General features: G+C 41.3%; 1 protein-coding gene across 4 annotated transcripts in view; it reads right to left on the reverse strand.

Annotated features, from left to right (window-relative positions):
- The window catches only part of LOC144495084 (KH homology domain-containing protein 4-like), a 46,276-nt gene that overhangs the window by 14,823 nt on the left and 18,379 nt on the right, over positions 1-13,074 (reverse strand). For all 4 annotated transcript variants that reach the window (XM_078214952.1, XM_078214953.1, XM_078214954.1 and 1 more), the window contains exons 9-10: positions 9,534-9,594; positions 711-1,042 (exon numbers count right to left, since the gene is read on the reverse strand). In XM_078214952.1, coding sequence (XP_078071078.1) covers positions 711-1,042; positions 9,534-9,594 — 393 coding nt within the window. The remainder of the gene's footprint in view (positions 1-710; positions 1,043-9,533; positions 9,595-13,074) is intronic.

The raw sequence follows: 13,074 nt of genomic DNA on the forward strand, positions 1-13,074 counted from the left end.
ACACCCAAACCCCATGAATTAATTTTTAAAAACTATCAAAGGATCCAAGATTTGAATCCTTCATCGATGCACAGTTAATAGAGTTAATGTCAGAACAGGTAACATAATTGTTTTAACTAAAGCTTATTTCTAGTCTGAGCTCCAAATGTGTAGCAGTGGCTCAGAATTTGAAGCTTTTCCCCTCTTGTTCATAGAACCATCAATTTATCACAAAGTGGCTTTACAAACAAGAGAGAAATAATCATTTTAGAATCAATTCATAGGTAGGCCTTTGAAATCCTCAAATGAGAAAGACAAGTCAACAAGCAAGAAGCCTTTTGGGAGATATGTTACTTTGATGCCACTATATTGCCTGCTAGCTCTAATTATGGGAATTTGGGACTTAAAAATTGTGTTGACACATGCCCAGTGCAATCCATTCAAAACTCTAAACTACTGTACTAAAAACCAAAATGATGGAATAAAGATTTTAAATCTCATTGAATACTGATTTTTTTTAAACAAATAATTCCATTATTCAATGACATGATAGACATAAGTAATACACAGTATATAGCTTTACTACTTTTTAAGAGAGCCAAGAGTAGATGCAAAAGGAGGTAACCTCCTAGTTTATTTAACTAATGTTGACATTTAGCAATTCAGAAAAACAAAGTAATGAACAAAACAGCTGACAGTGTGCAAACAGTTCATTTCCTTTATGTTCTTACCTGCTGCAAATCTGTTCCAGTTTGATGCAAAGGCTGTGGTGTATAACAAGGTCCTGGCATTGGTTGTGGCATTTGGAAGTTGTTCTGAGATCCTGGATTCATGATCCCTGACACTACTTGGTTCTGAGAGATCTCTGTAGGCAATCCAGGAGTGTACGGTGTTGGGAGAGGCTGCCGGAATTGCTGTGTAGTATACTGTACATTTGTGTTGGCAAATGTGTACGGGACAGATGTCTGAGGCTGAATGGGATATGGCTGTGATGTCATCACTGGAGGCAAAACAGGATTCTGGGTAGGGTCCATAGCTGGAGATGGTGTCACCATGGAGTAAACTGTAAAATGTTGAAGATTTCAAAGTAAACTTAAGGTTAAATGTTGCCACACAATATCAAACACTTTAAAAATTAATCTGCTTGAGATTTTATATACAGCAACATAAGAGACTTGTGTTTATTCAAAAGTAATTTAAACGAATGAACAGGTTAGCAAAGGTTTGCCAGCTTCATTCAAGGGCCTGCATTAAAATAAACTTAATCATTCCGGCCTATGAAGGGGAATATATAAAGTGCGTGCATGCATGCGTGTGTAAATGAGTAGCAAGCTGTCAAAACTGGGTCTAAATAAGTTAAATTTGAGAATACTATGTGTTTTTCCAATCAAATTTCTCTCATTAGATTCTAATATTTTATTCCTTATAAACAGTTGAAATACCAGTATATTTATGGTTGAGTCAAATGTTAAGTTTGTAATGCAAGGAAGATTTGGTAGTCAATCATTAACAATGTCTATGTTAATGTCAACTGCATTATCTTTATCCACCCTGTTATTTGGAATTCCCCAAGGTTGGCCAAGCATGACCTTCTGAAATTTATGCTGGCTTTATAAATAGTCGTTTTCTACATAATCCGCGACCACTTGAATAGACTCCATTATTTTTCCTATGAAGCTAATTGGCTGATATGACTTGTTTCAAAAAAAAGGAATCACATTAGCTCTCCCCTAGTTCTCAGGCAATATTCCCTTTACATATATAATAGTCTCTGATATCTCTCCCCCAACTTCTTTAGTATTCCTGGATATAATCTACCCAAAACAGGGGATTTATCCTCTCCATACTTATGCTCCTCTGTATGGATTACAGAGGAATCCATATGGAATACTTGATAACTTATTGGCAATGAGTATGGTTTATCAATTATCTGCCCCCACTACCTTTAAAATCTTCTTGAGGGTTACTTTTTGATTTTCAGGAAGCCACTTCTTTATTCTCACTAATTCCTTTATTAGGTGAAGAAGTCAGATTGTAGCATTATATTCTGTATTTGTGCTGAATTTGTTTTAGGGCTTCCTTTATAGATAAAATAGTACAAATACCAAATTCTGTGTATGTGCACAGACACACAATATAAATATATTATACACACATGTAAATCTTTCAACATGGAATCTATAAATAAGATATTTTATTAATTATAAATAAAAATCCCAAACAGTTTTCAAAGTGAAAAGGTTAATACTTGGTAACTTATTGGGAATGAGTCTCACCATCTGCAGCCCCTTTAAAAAAAAATATTGCAAGCAATTAGCACTCCAGCGTTTTTGATTTTTATCTGCTAATTTCAAGTTTCCTTCCCCTCAATACTTCTGTTTTAAGCAGGTATTTTACGTCAGGAGACTGACTTCCGAAAGTCCAACTATGCAACAAGAGGAATGCACACAAATTAATGCTGCAATACCAAGGTAACCACCACATAACAAATGGTTTAATTCACATATTTTAGTGATTGTTCCACCTCCTTGCACGACCTCCATACTTGAGACTGATCAGATGGGCCAAAGAAAGATTAATTGTGGATTTGTACCCATAATAAAAATAAAGGACAGGTGCTTTATTCTCAAATTGAACTGATATGGGAGAATCAATCTTTATTAAAATTGAAAACAAATGGAACTCTAATAGAACATACCTTCAAGCGAACATCAAGCTACCATTTGGATATTAACATGTCAATACCAACTTTTCCCCTTTTTATAAAAGCTTTACTGTTCATATTTCAAAGAGTTGTTTTGTGGGAAAGCATGTGGAAGCCTTCGAAGCTCTACTTAGTTATCAAGAGAACGTTCCCATGCCACTTGGAACACCAGACTAAATGCAAGCCATTGGCTAACCGAGTTTCTTCGATGTGTGAACCATGAACCACTGCATTAAATAACATTAACATTCAATCTGGTTTCATTCAGATTACAGATGACCACAAGAGTACAATTTTCCAGAGGAGCCACGCTCAGAGCTTTTTCACGTTGATTTAAGCTCGTTACCAGATGGCAACGCCTTTATAGAGTCCCTTCCACGAAGCAGTAGCTCCTTCATGAGTACCAAACCAAGACTACAACCCTCCCGTTCACCAGCACGTGTGCAAATTTTCTCAATTTCTCACCTCCTCTCAAACAGCCTCCTCTTGAAGTGACTGGTGATGGTGCAACCCAAAGTCTCCTACATGGGCGTGCAGAAAGTGCTAGAATAACTGCTCCAGCTCCTCAATCACAGGTTCCCTCCCTTCTGCCCTTGCTGCTCCTCCAATTATATATTCCATCTCTGGTGGAGCAGCAAGAGGGGAGGAAACTTGTGATGTGTAGAGCTGAAACAGTGAGTATGGAAAAATTAGACTGTGCAATTGGAGGAGCAGCTCTTCACAAATTCTGTCCCTCTCATGTATGGGGTGGGGGGGCAACTTAGTCATTTTTCGCAGATCACTTCTCTTTCAAGGGCTTTTTTTGGGGACTTCAAGGGCAAATCCACCCAATGTCCCCTGCAATTTGAATCTTGATAGAGACATTCAAGGGGAATCTAGGCAAGTCTGAGGGAGGAAGAAACAGAAGGCTATGCCATTAGACGAAAATAAAATGAGGTTAGAGAAAGCTGATATGGAGCAAAAACACCACAGAAACTGTTGGAATGAGGGACCTATTTCTGTGTGAAATATATATGTTACTCCCCCGGTAAACATTCAGGCAAAGTAAGTATATATCTATATATTCCTTGTTGTTATCCTCTCCAGCGTTGATTATATACTTAGTGAGGGGCCGATTATATCAGTTGACTGGACAGCTGGTTTGTGATGCAGAGTGACGCCAACAGTGTGGGTTCAATTCCCACAGCGGCTGAGGTTATTCATGAAGGCACCGTTTTCTCAACCTTGCCTGAGATGTGGTGGTCCTCAGATTAAATCACCACCAGTCAGCTCTCCCCCACAAAGGGGAGAGCAGCCTATGGTCATCTGGGACCATGGCGACTTTACTTTATGTACTTAGTGAATATCTTTATGTCTAGTTTCAATTTCATCCTCCTTCCTTTATTCATCCATGATATATAATTACTGGCTAGATTGTTCATGCTTTATAGTGGGATTTTGTTTTCCTGGACTCTACCGATCACTCTTTGAAATGTCTCCCACCACTATTCTATTTTCCAGTTTGTCAGTAAAATCTTCCAGTTTAATTTCCCTGGATCCATTCACATTCCCTTAAAATTGTTTTTTTCCCCAAATTAATTACTTTGATCTCTGTCTTATGTCCATTTCAATTTTTGTTTTCACCACAATTGAGACCATCCAATCGGCAACCACTTCTGCATTCCTCCCTTCCACTAGCTCACTGAGCCAAATTTATTTCAAGGAACTCTCCCTGCCCTAGTCCTGAACTTGCATCTTTTTCCACCTCCTCTCCTGTCTCTCCTCATCCCCCTCCAAGTTCATCTTGTCCATTAGACCCACCCTCCACTCTCTCAACCATATTCAATGAGGAGTGCAAAAGATCATGCAAGGAGCAGCATCTGGCAAACATAAAAGAGGTGCCAACATGATGAAGCTGCACAAGACTACACATGTACCAAACGGAGGAAGCAACTTTTATAGACAGAGCTAAGTGATCCCACCAACAGATTGGATCAAATCTCTACAATCCTGCCACATCCAGTTCTGAACGGTGGCAGACAATTAAACAAGTAACTGTAGGAGGAGCCTCTGCAAATAGCCCCAGCTGCAACAACGAGAGCGCTGAACACATCTTTGCAATAGACGAGGCATTTGCAACCATCTTCAGCCAGAAGCGCCAAGTGCATGATCCATCTGCACCTCCTCAGATCCCAAGCTTCACAAATACAGGCTTTCAACCATAAAACTCATGCCACATGATACCAAGATGTGGCTGAAAGTACTAGATACAGCAAAATCTATGGGCCCTGGCAACAGTACTGATTACTTGTGCTCCAGAGCTATCCGCAGCGCCAGAGTCAAACTGTTCCTGTACAGCTACAACAGTGACATCTACCTGACAATGTGGAAAATTGGATGTGATGCTAGTAGAGGGGCTCAGAGGAAATTCACCAGGATGTTGCCTGGGATGGAGCATTTGAACTACAAGGAGAGACTAGGTAGGCTTGGATTGTTTTTTTAAGAGCGCAGAAAACTGAGGAGGGGGACCTGATTGAGGTGCATAAGATTATGAGGGCTATGGACAGGGTGAGTAGAGAGCAGCTGCTCCCCTTGTTGAGGGGTCAATCACATGGGGGCATAGTTTTAGGGTAAGGGGCAGGAGATTCGGAGGGGATTTGAGAAAAAACCTTTTCATTCAGGATTGTGGGAATTTAGAATGCACTGCCTGGGAAGATAGTTGAGACCGGAAACCTTACGTTTAAAAAATATTTGGATGAGCATTTGAAATATCATAATATTCAAGGATATGGGACAAGTGCAGGGAAATTGGATTAGCGCTCCTTTAGTGGTAGATATTGTCGGTGCACACTCAATGGGCCAAAGAGCCTTTTCTGCACTGAACTCTATGATTCCAGCAATTGTCCAGCAATGTCCAGTCCATAAAAGCACAATAAATCCAGTCCAGCCAATTAACGCCCTCCCAGGTTACTCTCAACTATCAGCAAGGTGATGGAAGGTGTCGTTGACAGTGTTATCAAGTGACACTTACATTTGTTCAGTTTGGTTCCCCCAGATCCACTCGGCTCTTGACCTTATTACAGCCTTTGTCCAATCATGGACAAAAGAGCTGAACTGCAGAGGTGAACTGAGAGTAAATGCCCTCGACATCAAGGCAACTTGCGACTGAGTGAGGTATCAAAGAGCCAAGCAAAATTGAAGTCAATGGGAATCAGGGAGTAAGCTCTCCATTGTCTGGAGTTATAACTAGTCCAAAGGAAGATGGTTATGGTTACTGGAGATTCAGTCCCAGGACATCACTGCAAGAGTTCCTCAGGGTAGTGTTCTAGGCCCAGCCATCATGAGCTGCTTCATCAATGACCTCCTCCCCATCATTAAGTCAGAAATGGGGATGTTCACAATGATTGCACAAGTATTGAGACTCATTAGATACCAAAATAGTCCGTGACCATAAGCAGCAAGATCTGGACAAGGTTCAGACTTGAGCTTTAAAGTGGTGACCAACATCCCACACCACATTAGTGATAGGCATCTCCAACAAGGGAAAATCTAACCATCTCCCCATGACATTCAATGGCATTACTATCACTGAATCACCCATCAACCAGAAACTTAGCTTGATCAGTTATATAAATACCGTGCCTACAGAAGCAGGTCGGATTCTGGGAATTTTGCAGCTACTAACTCATCTCCCGACTCCCCAAATCCCACCCACCATCCACAAGGTACAAGTCAGGAGTGTGATGCAATACTCTCCATTTGCCTGGATAAGTACAGCTCCAACACTGAGAAAATCAACACCATCCAGGATAAAGAAGGCTGCTTGACCTAATATTCACTCCTCTCATCACTGACACACAACAGCAACAATGTGTACCATGTATAAGATGCACCTGCAGCAACTCACCAAAGATCCTTCAACAGCAGGACCAGGACAGCAGACACGTGGGAACACCACCATTCAAGTTCCCCTCTCCAAGCTACACACCAGTTTGACTTGGAACAATAACATCATTCCTCACCGTCTCTGGGTTTAAATCATGGAATTCCCTTAACAGCACTATTAACATACCTATCACAGATGAACTGCAGCAGTTGAAGATGGACGCTTATCACCACATTCTCAAGGGCATTTAGGGATGGACAATAAATGTTGGCCTAGTCAATGGCACTCTCATCCAATTAAATTTTTAAAAATCCATTACCCACTGCTATAGATCTGGCAAACTTGCAATTCCCAATAAACTTCTGACCACCTCCTTTTCCCCGTGTCAGTCAATATTTTTGTTGGTCCTCTTTCTTCAGATATTGCCCCTCTCTTTTAAATTTGTCATCACTCCTCTCCTCAAAAAACTAACCCTTGGTCTGACTGTGCTTACAATTGCCACTCCAACTCCTACCCCTCTTTCCTCTGCAACGTCCTTGAATGCGTCATCGTCCCCAATTCCGTCCCAATCTTTTCTGGAACCCTACGTTTCATTCCCTCCAATTTGGCTCTGCCACAATACGGAGATGGCTATAATCAAAGTCACAACTAATATCTGACATGACTAGCAAAGGAATTCCTCCTTGTCCTTTTTGATCTGTCTGCAGTCTTTGACATAATTGTACACACCATCCACCTCCAATGCCTCCCCAAAGTCACCTAACTGGGCAGGACTTTTTCACCTGGTTCTATTCTTATCCAGTTGGGAGTTAAGAGTACCAACTGCAATGGCTTTTCTTCCTGCTCCCACACCGTTATCTCTGATGTCCCCCAAAGGATCTTTCAATGCTGCTTGTATTTCTGATCTTAACCACGTTCAAAACACATTTGTTTTCATCTGATCCAGAGACAAGCTTCTCTGCGCCATAACTATGGCCACATTTTTCCTCCTCCTCCTCCGTAAAAGCACTCTTTCTGGTTGTATCACAGCTTGGTATGGCTCCTGCTCTGTCCAAAACCGCAAGAAACTACAAAAGGTTGTGAATGTAGCCCAGTCTATGACGCAAACCAGCCTCCCATCCATTGACTTTTGTCTATACTTCCCACTGCCTTGGCAAAGCAGCCAGCATAATTAAGGTTCCCATGCACCCCGGACATTCTTTCTTCCACTTTCTTCCGTCGGGAAAAAGATACAAAAGTCTGAGATCATATACCAACTGACTCAAGAACAGCTTCTTCCCTGCTGCCATCAGACTTTTGAATGGACCTACCTTGCATGATGATGATCTTTCTCTACACCCTAGCTATGACTGTAACACTACATTCTGCATTCTCTCGTTTCCTTCTCTATGAACAGTATGCTTTGTCTGTATAGTGTGCAAGAAACAATACTTTTCACTGTATGCTAATACATGTGACAATAAGAAACCAAATCAAATCATAAACATCATCCGACTTTGTTCCTGATTCAGCTCACCTGCTGCTGAAACTCGTTACCTCTGGATTTGACAACTGCGACACTCGATCAAGTCACTTCCTACACTTCTAAATTCTAGTGGATACAAACTTAAATTCTCCAAACTTTGCTCATAAGACAACCCACCCCTGGCATCAATCTAGTAAATCTTCACTGAACTGCTTCTAACGTATTCACATCTTTCCTTAAATAAGGAGACCAATACTGTAAACAATACTCCAGATGTGGTCTCACCGATGCCCTATACAACTGAAGCATAATCTCCCTACTTTTGTAATTAATTCCCCTCACAATGAATGACAATATCCTATTAGCTTTCCTAATTATTTGCTGTACCTGTATATTAGCCTTTTGTGATTCATATAAGAGATCCAGATCCCTTTGCACCTCAGAGCTCTGCAATCTCTCACCATTTAGATAATAAACTTTATTCTTCCAGCCAAAATAGACAATTTCATATCATACTCCATTTGCCAGATCTTTGTGCACTCACTTAACCTATTTTTCTGTTGCCTCATGTCCTCTTCACAATTTACTTTTCTACCTACCTTTGTGTCATCAGCAAATTTAGCAACCATACCTTCAATCCCTTATCCAAGCCATTTATACAAGTTGTAAAAAGTTGAGGCCCCAGCGCTGATCCCTGTGGAACACTACTTGTCACTTCCTGCCAAACAGGAAAAAAGACCCGTTTATGCCAACTGTTTCCTGTTAGCCAGCCAATCTTCACTCCATGCCCATATGTTACCCCCTACACTATAAACCTTTATTATGCACAGTAACCTTTTACAAGGCATCTTATCAAACGTCTTCTACCAACTTTAAGTACAGTACATCCACTGGTTCCTCTTTATTCACAGCACACGAAAGAACTCAAATTGGTTAAACTTGACTTCCCATTCACATGGACTCTGCCCAATTGTCTTGAATTTTTCCAAGTATCCTTCTACAACATCTTTAATGAAGACTTCTAACATTTTCCCCATTACAAATATTAGGCCAAATGACCTGTAGTTTCTTGCTTTCCCACTCCCTCCCTTTTTGAAGAGAAAAGTTATATTTGCTATCTTCTAACAGAACGTATCCCAAATCCAGTGAATTTTGGAAAATTAAAACCATCAACTATCTCATCAGCCACTTCTTTCAAGGGTGAAGTCCATCAGGACCAGGGAATATTGTCAGTCTGCAGCCCCAACGATTTTCACAGCACCACTTTCCTGGTGATTGTCATTTTCCTCAGTTTCTCCCTCCCTTCTACTTCCAGATTTACAGCTATTTCTTTGGCTTCTGATCAAGCAACTTCCAGTTTCAGAATTTACATCCTAGTTTTCAAATCACGACATGGCCTCACCCCTTCCTACCTCGGCAGTCTCCTTCAGCCCCACAACCCTCCAAGCTAAGTTGTAGTAAGTAAAACATATGGCTTTCATATTGTGTTTCTCAAAGTTCACATGACTCCGGAAGGATACCTGATGGTGGAGCCATTCCTGATGTAATCTGGCTTTGGTATCTAGAATATTCTGCATACACCTTTAAAAAAGGAGACAGTATTCAAAATGAGCATTATATAATTATTTCAGTTAAATTAATATCTGGACTTAATGTCTTAATGACTTATTCTTGGACACTGTATATTCATCATTAATTGCAAACACTGCCAGCTAAAGTATAATCTACTCAGAATGCAGGATTATACCAACATCTCGCACAATTCCCTATCAATAAAGAGTGGTTCGTTAACCTCTTCCACTTGCGTACAGTCAACTCAGTCACCCTATGGTCAGGCTCATACTGTACACCTTAATAAACGATATTTCATTGGAAAGCAATGATCAATACGATTGTTTTATTTAAATACTAGAAAAATCAATTTTATGGCAAACTACATAATTTAAAAGGGATCAAATGAAATTTTGCCCATTATTCATCTTTTAATTTTAAGCATAATTTAAAATCACATCCAAAGTGAAAATTATGCCTTAATTGAAAGTCAACAGTCACTCAGTGAAAAGATTAACACTAAATATAACATGCCCTTATATAATGCTTTTAATGTAGATAAACATGCACATAATGAGGTGCACATAAAAACCAGAAGGCAAGCAAAAGAAAAAACTATTAAAAAGTATTCTCTCATCTCTCACTGACTAATCTTACTCACGATGTGGAGATGCCGGCGTTAGACTGGGGTAGACACAGTAAGAAGTCTCACAACACCAGGTTAAAGTCCAACAGGTTTATTTAGTAGCAAACGCCACTACTTTTCGGAGTGCTGCTCCTTCGTCAGGTGAGTGGGAGATCTGTTCACAAACAGGGCATATAAAGACAAAACTCAATTTACAGAATAATGATTGGAATGCGAGTCTTTACAGCTAATTAAGTCTTAAAGGTACAGACAGTGTAAGTGGATAGAACATTAAGCACAGGTTAAAGAGGTGTATTGGCTCCAGACAGGACAGTTAGTGAGATTTTGCAAGTCCAGGCAAGTCGTGGGGGTTACAGATAGTGTGACATGAACCCAAGATCCTGGTTGAGGCAGTCCTCATGTGTGCTGAACTTGGCTATCAGTCTCTGCTCAGCGACTCTGTGCTGTCGTGTGTCGTGAAGGCCGCCTTGGAGAACGCTTACCCGAAGATCAGAGGCCGAATGCCCGTGACCGCTGAAGTGTTCCCCAACAGGAAGAGAACAGTCTTGCCTGCTGATTGTCGAGCGGTGATTATTCATCTGTTGTCGTAGCGTCTGCATGGTTTCCCCAATGTACCATGCCTCGGGACATCCTTTCCTGCAGCGTATCAGGTGGACAACGTTGGCCGAGTTGCAAGAGTATGTACCGTGTACCTAGTGGATGGTGTTCTCACGTGAGATGGTGGCATCTGTGTCGATAATCTGGCACGCCTTGCAGAGGTTGCTGTGGCAGGGTTGTGTGGTGTCGTGGTCGCTATTCCCCTGAAGGCTGGGTAGTTTGCTGCGGACAAGGAGGATCGCAACAGACACCTCCAGACGCTGAAAGATGTCCTCATATGAACAGGATATGGCGCTCAACTCATCAATCGACAGTTCCGAAGTGAAAAACCGCACCGACCTCCTCAGAAGACAAACACGGGACACAGTGGACAGAGTACCCTTCGTCTTCCCCGGAGCGAAGAAGCTACGACATCTCCTCCAGAGCCTTCAACATGTCATTGATGAAGACGAACATCTCGCCAAGGCCATCCCCACACTCCCACTTCTTGCCTTCAAACAACCGCACAACCTCAAACAGACCATTGTCCGTAGCAAACTACCCAGCCTTCAGGAGAACAGTGACCATGACACCACACAACCCTGCCACAGCAACCTCTGCAAGACGTGCCGGATCATCGACACAGATGCCATCTCATGTGAGAACTCCATCCACCAGGTACACGGTACATACTCTTGCAACTCTGCCAACATTGTCTACCTGATACGCTGCAGGAAAGGATGTCCCAAGGCCTGGTACATTGGGGAAACCATGCAGACGCTACGACAACAGATGAATGATCACCGTTCGACAATCACCAGGCAAGACTGTTCTCTTCCTGTTGGGGAACACTTCAGCGGTCACGGGCATTCGGCCTCTGATCTTCGGGTAAGCGTTCTCCAAGGCGGCCTTCACGACACACGACAGCACAGAGTCGCTGAGCAGAGACTGATAGCCAAGTTCTGCACACATGAGGATGGCCTCAACCGGGATCTTGGGTTCATGTCACACTATCTGTAACCCCCACGACTTGCCTAGACTTGCAAAATCTCACTAACTGTCCTGTCTGGAGCCAATACACATCTCTTTAACCTGTGCTTAATGTTCTCTCCACTCACATTGTCTGTACCTTTAAGACTTGATTCGCTGTAAAGACTCGCATTCCAATCATTGTTCTGTAAATTGAGTTTTGTCTTTATGTGCCCTGTTTGTGAACAGATCTCCCACTCACCTGACGAAGGAGCAGCGCTCCGAAAGCTAGTGGCGTTTGCTACCAAATAAACCTGTTGGACTTTAACCTGGTGTTGTGAGACTTCTTACTAATCTTACTCACACCAGGCTAACAGGTGCATATGCCTATTGATCATAATTTTTAGAAAGAACATTCTGCATATGCAAACTTTGTCAAAGTGCTGGGTTTTAAGGAGGATCTTAAATGAGAGGGAAGTAGAGACAACAGTCTTAGAGAAACAATTCCGGATCACAAGGCTTAAGTGGCCAAATGTCCTGATACAATGATCAGGGCAAAGGATACACAAAGGTTCATTGTCATAAGGACAGAGCCAACGAACGGAGATCCGTCGAACAAGGGAAGATCAGAGAGGTAGGAACAGATGAGATCATAGAAGAATTTAAATGCAAGGATATGAATTTCAAATTTGAGACTTTGGGGGAAAACAGGAGCCAATGGAGGTCCCATTAACTACACTACAAAAATACTTAATAGGCTGTAAAACCTTGTGATGTCCTGAGGTCACAAAAGGTGTTACATAAATGCAAGTTTTTTTGCATATTATTCTTCTTACAAGATTGTAGAATACACCAATTTATGATTAAATCCAGCAGCATTCCCAATCACTTCAATATAATTTAAAATCTCGTTTAAAATTAATTTCAATTAAGCATTCTTGAAGCTTTTTTATTGTTTCTCCAACTTTCCTTAAATGGATGGACTCTGTCAGATTCTAGCCACATTAATGAGCTAAAAGCAAAACACTGTGGATGCTGGGATCGAAAACAAAAACAGAAAATGCTAGAAAATCTCAGCATGTCTGACAGCATCTGTGGAGAAAGAATAGAGCCAACTTTTCGAGTCAGGGTTACCCTTCGTCGGAGCTGTTAGATTGCTCCACATCTTGATAATCAAAGTCGGTAAATGCTCAATGCTCCACTGCCCCTTACTAGATCTTACCTAATACCATCCAGCTTGCACAAGACGTTAAAACTGTATTGAGTAAAATACTTAGGACACTTTGGTTTCAGAGTGTATTTTTTAATCTTCAATTTCT

The sequence above is a fragment of the Mustelus asterias genome, chromosome 6 (genome assembly GCF_964213995.1).
Source record: "Mustelus asterias chromosome 6, sMusAst1.hap1.1, whole genome shotgun sequence".
Classification (NCBI taxonomy): domain Eukaryota; kingdom Metazoa; phylum Chordata; class Chondrichthyes; order Carcharhiniformes; family Triakidae; genus Mustelus; species Mustelus asterias.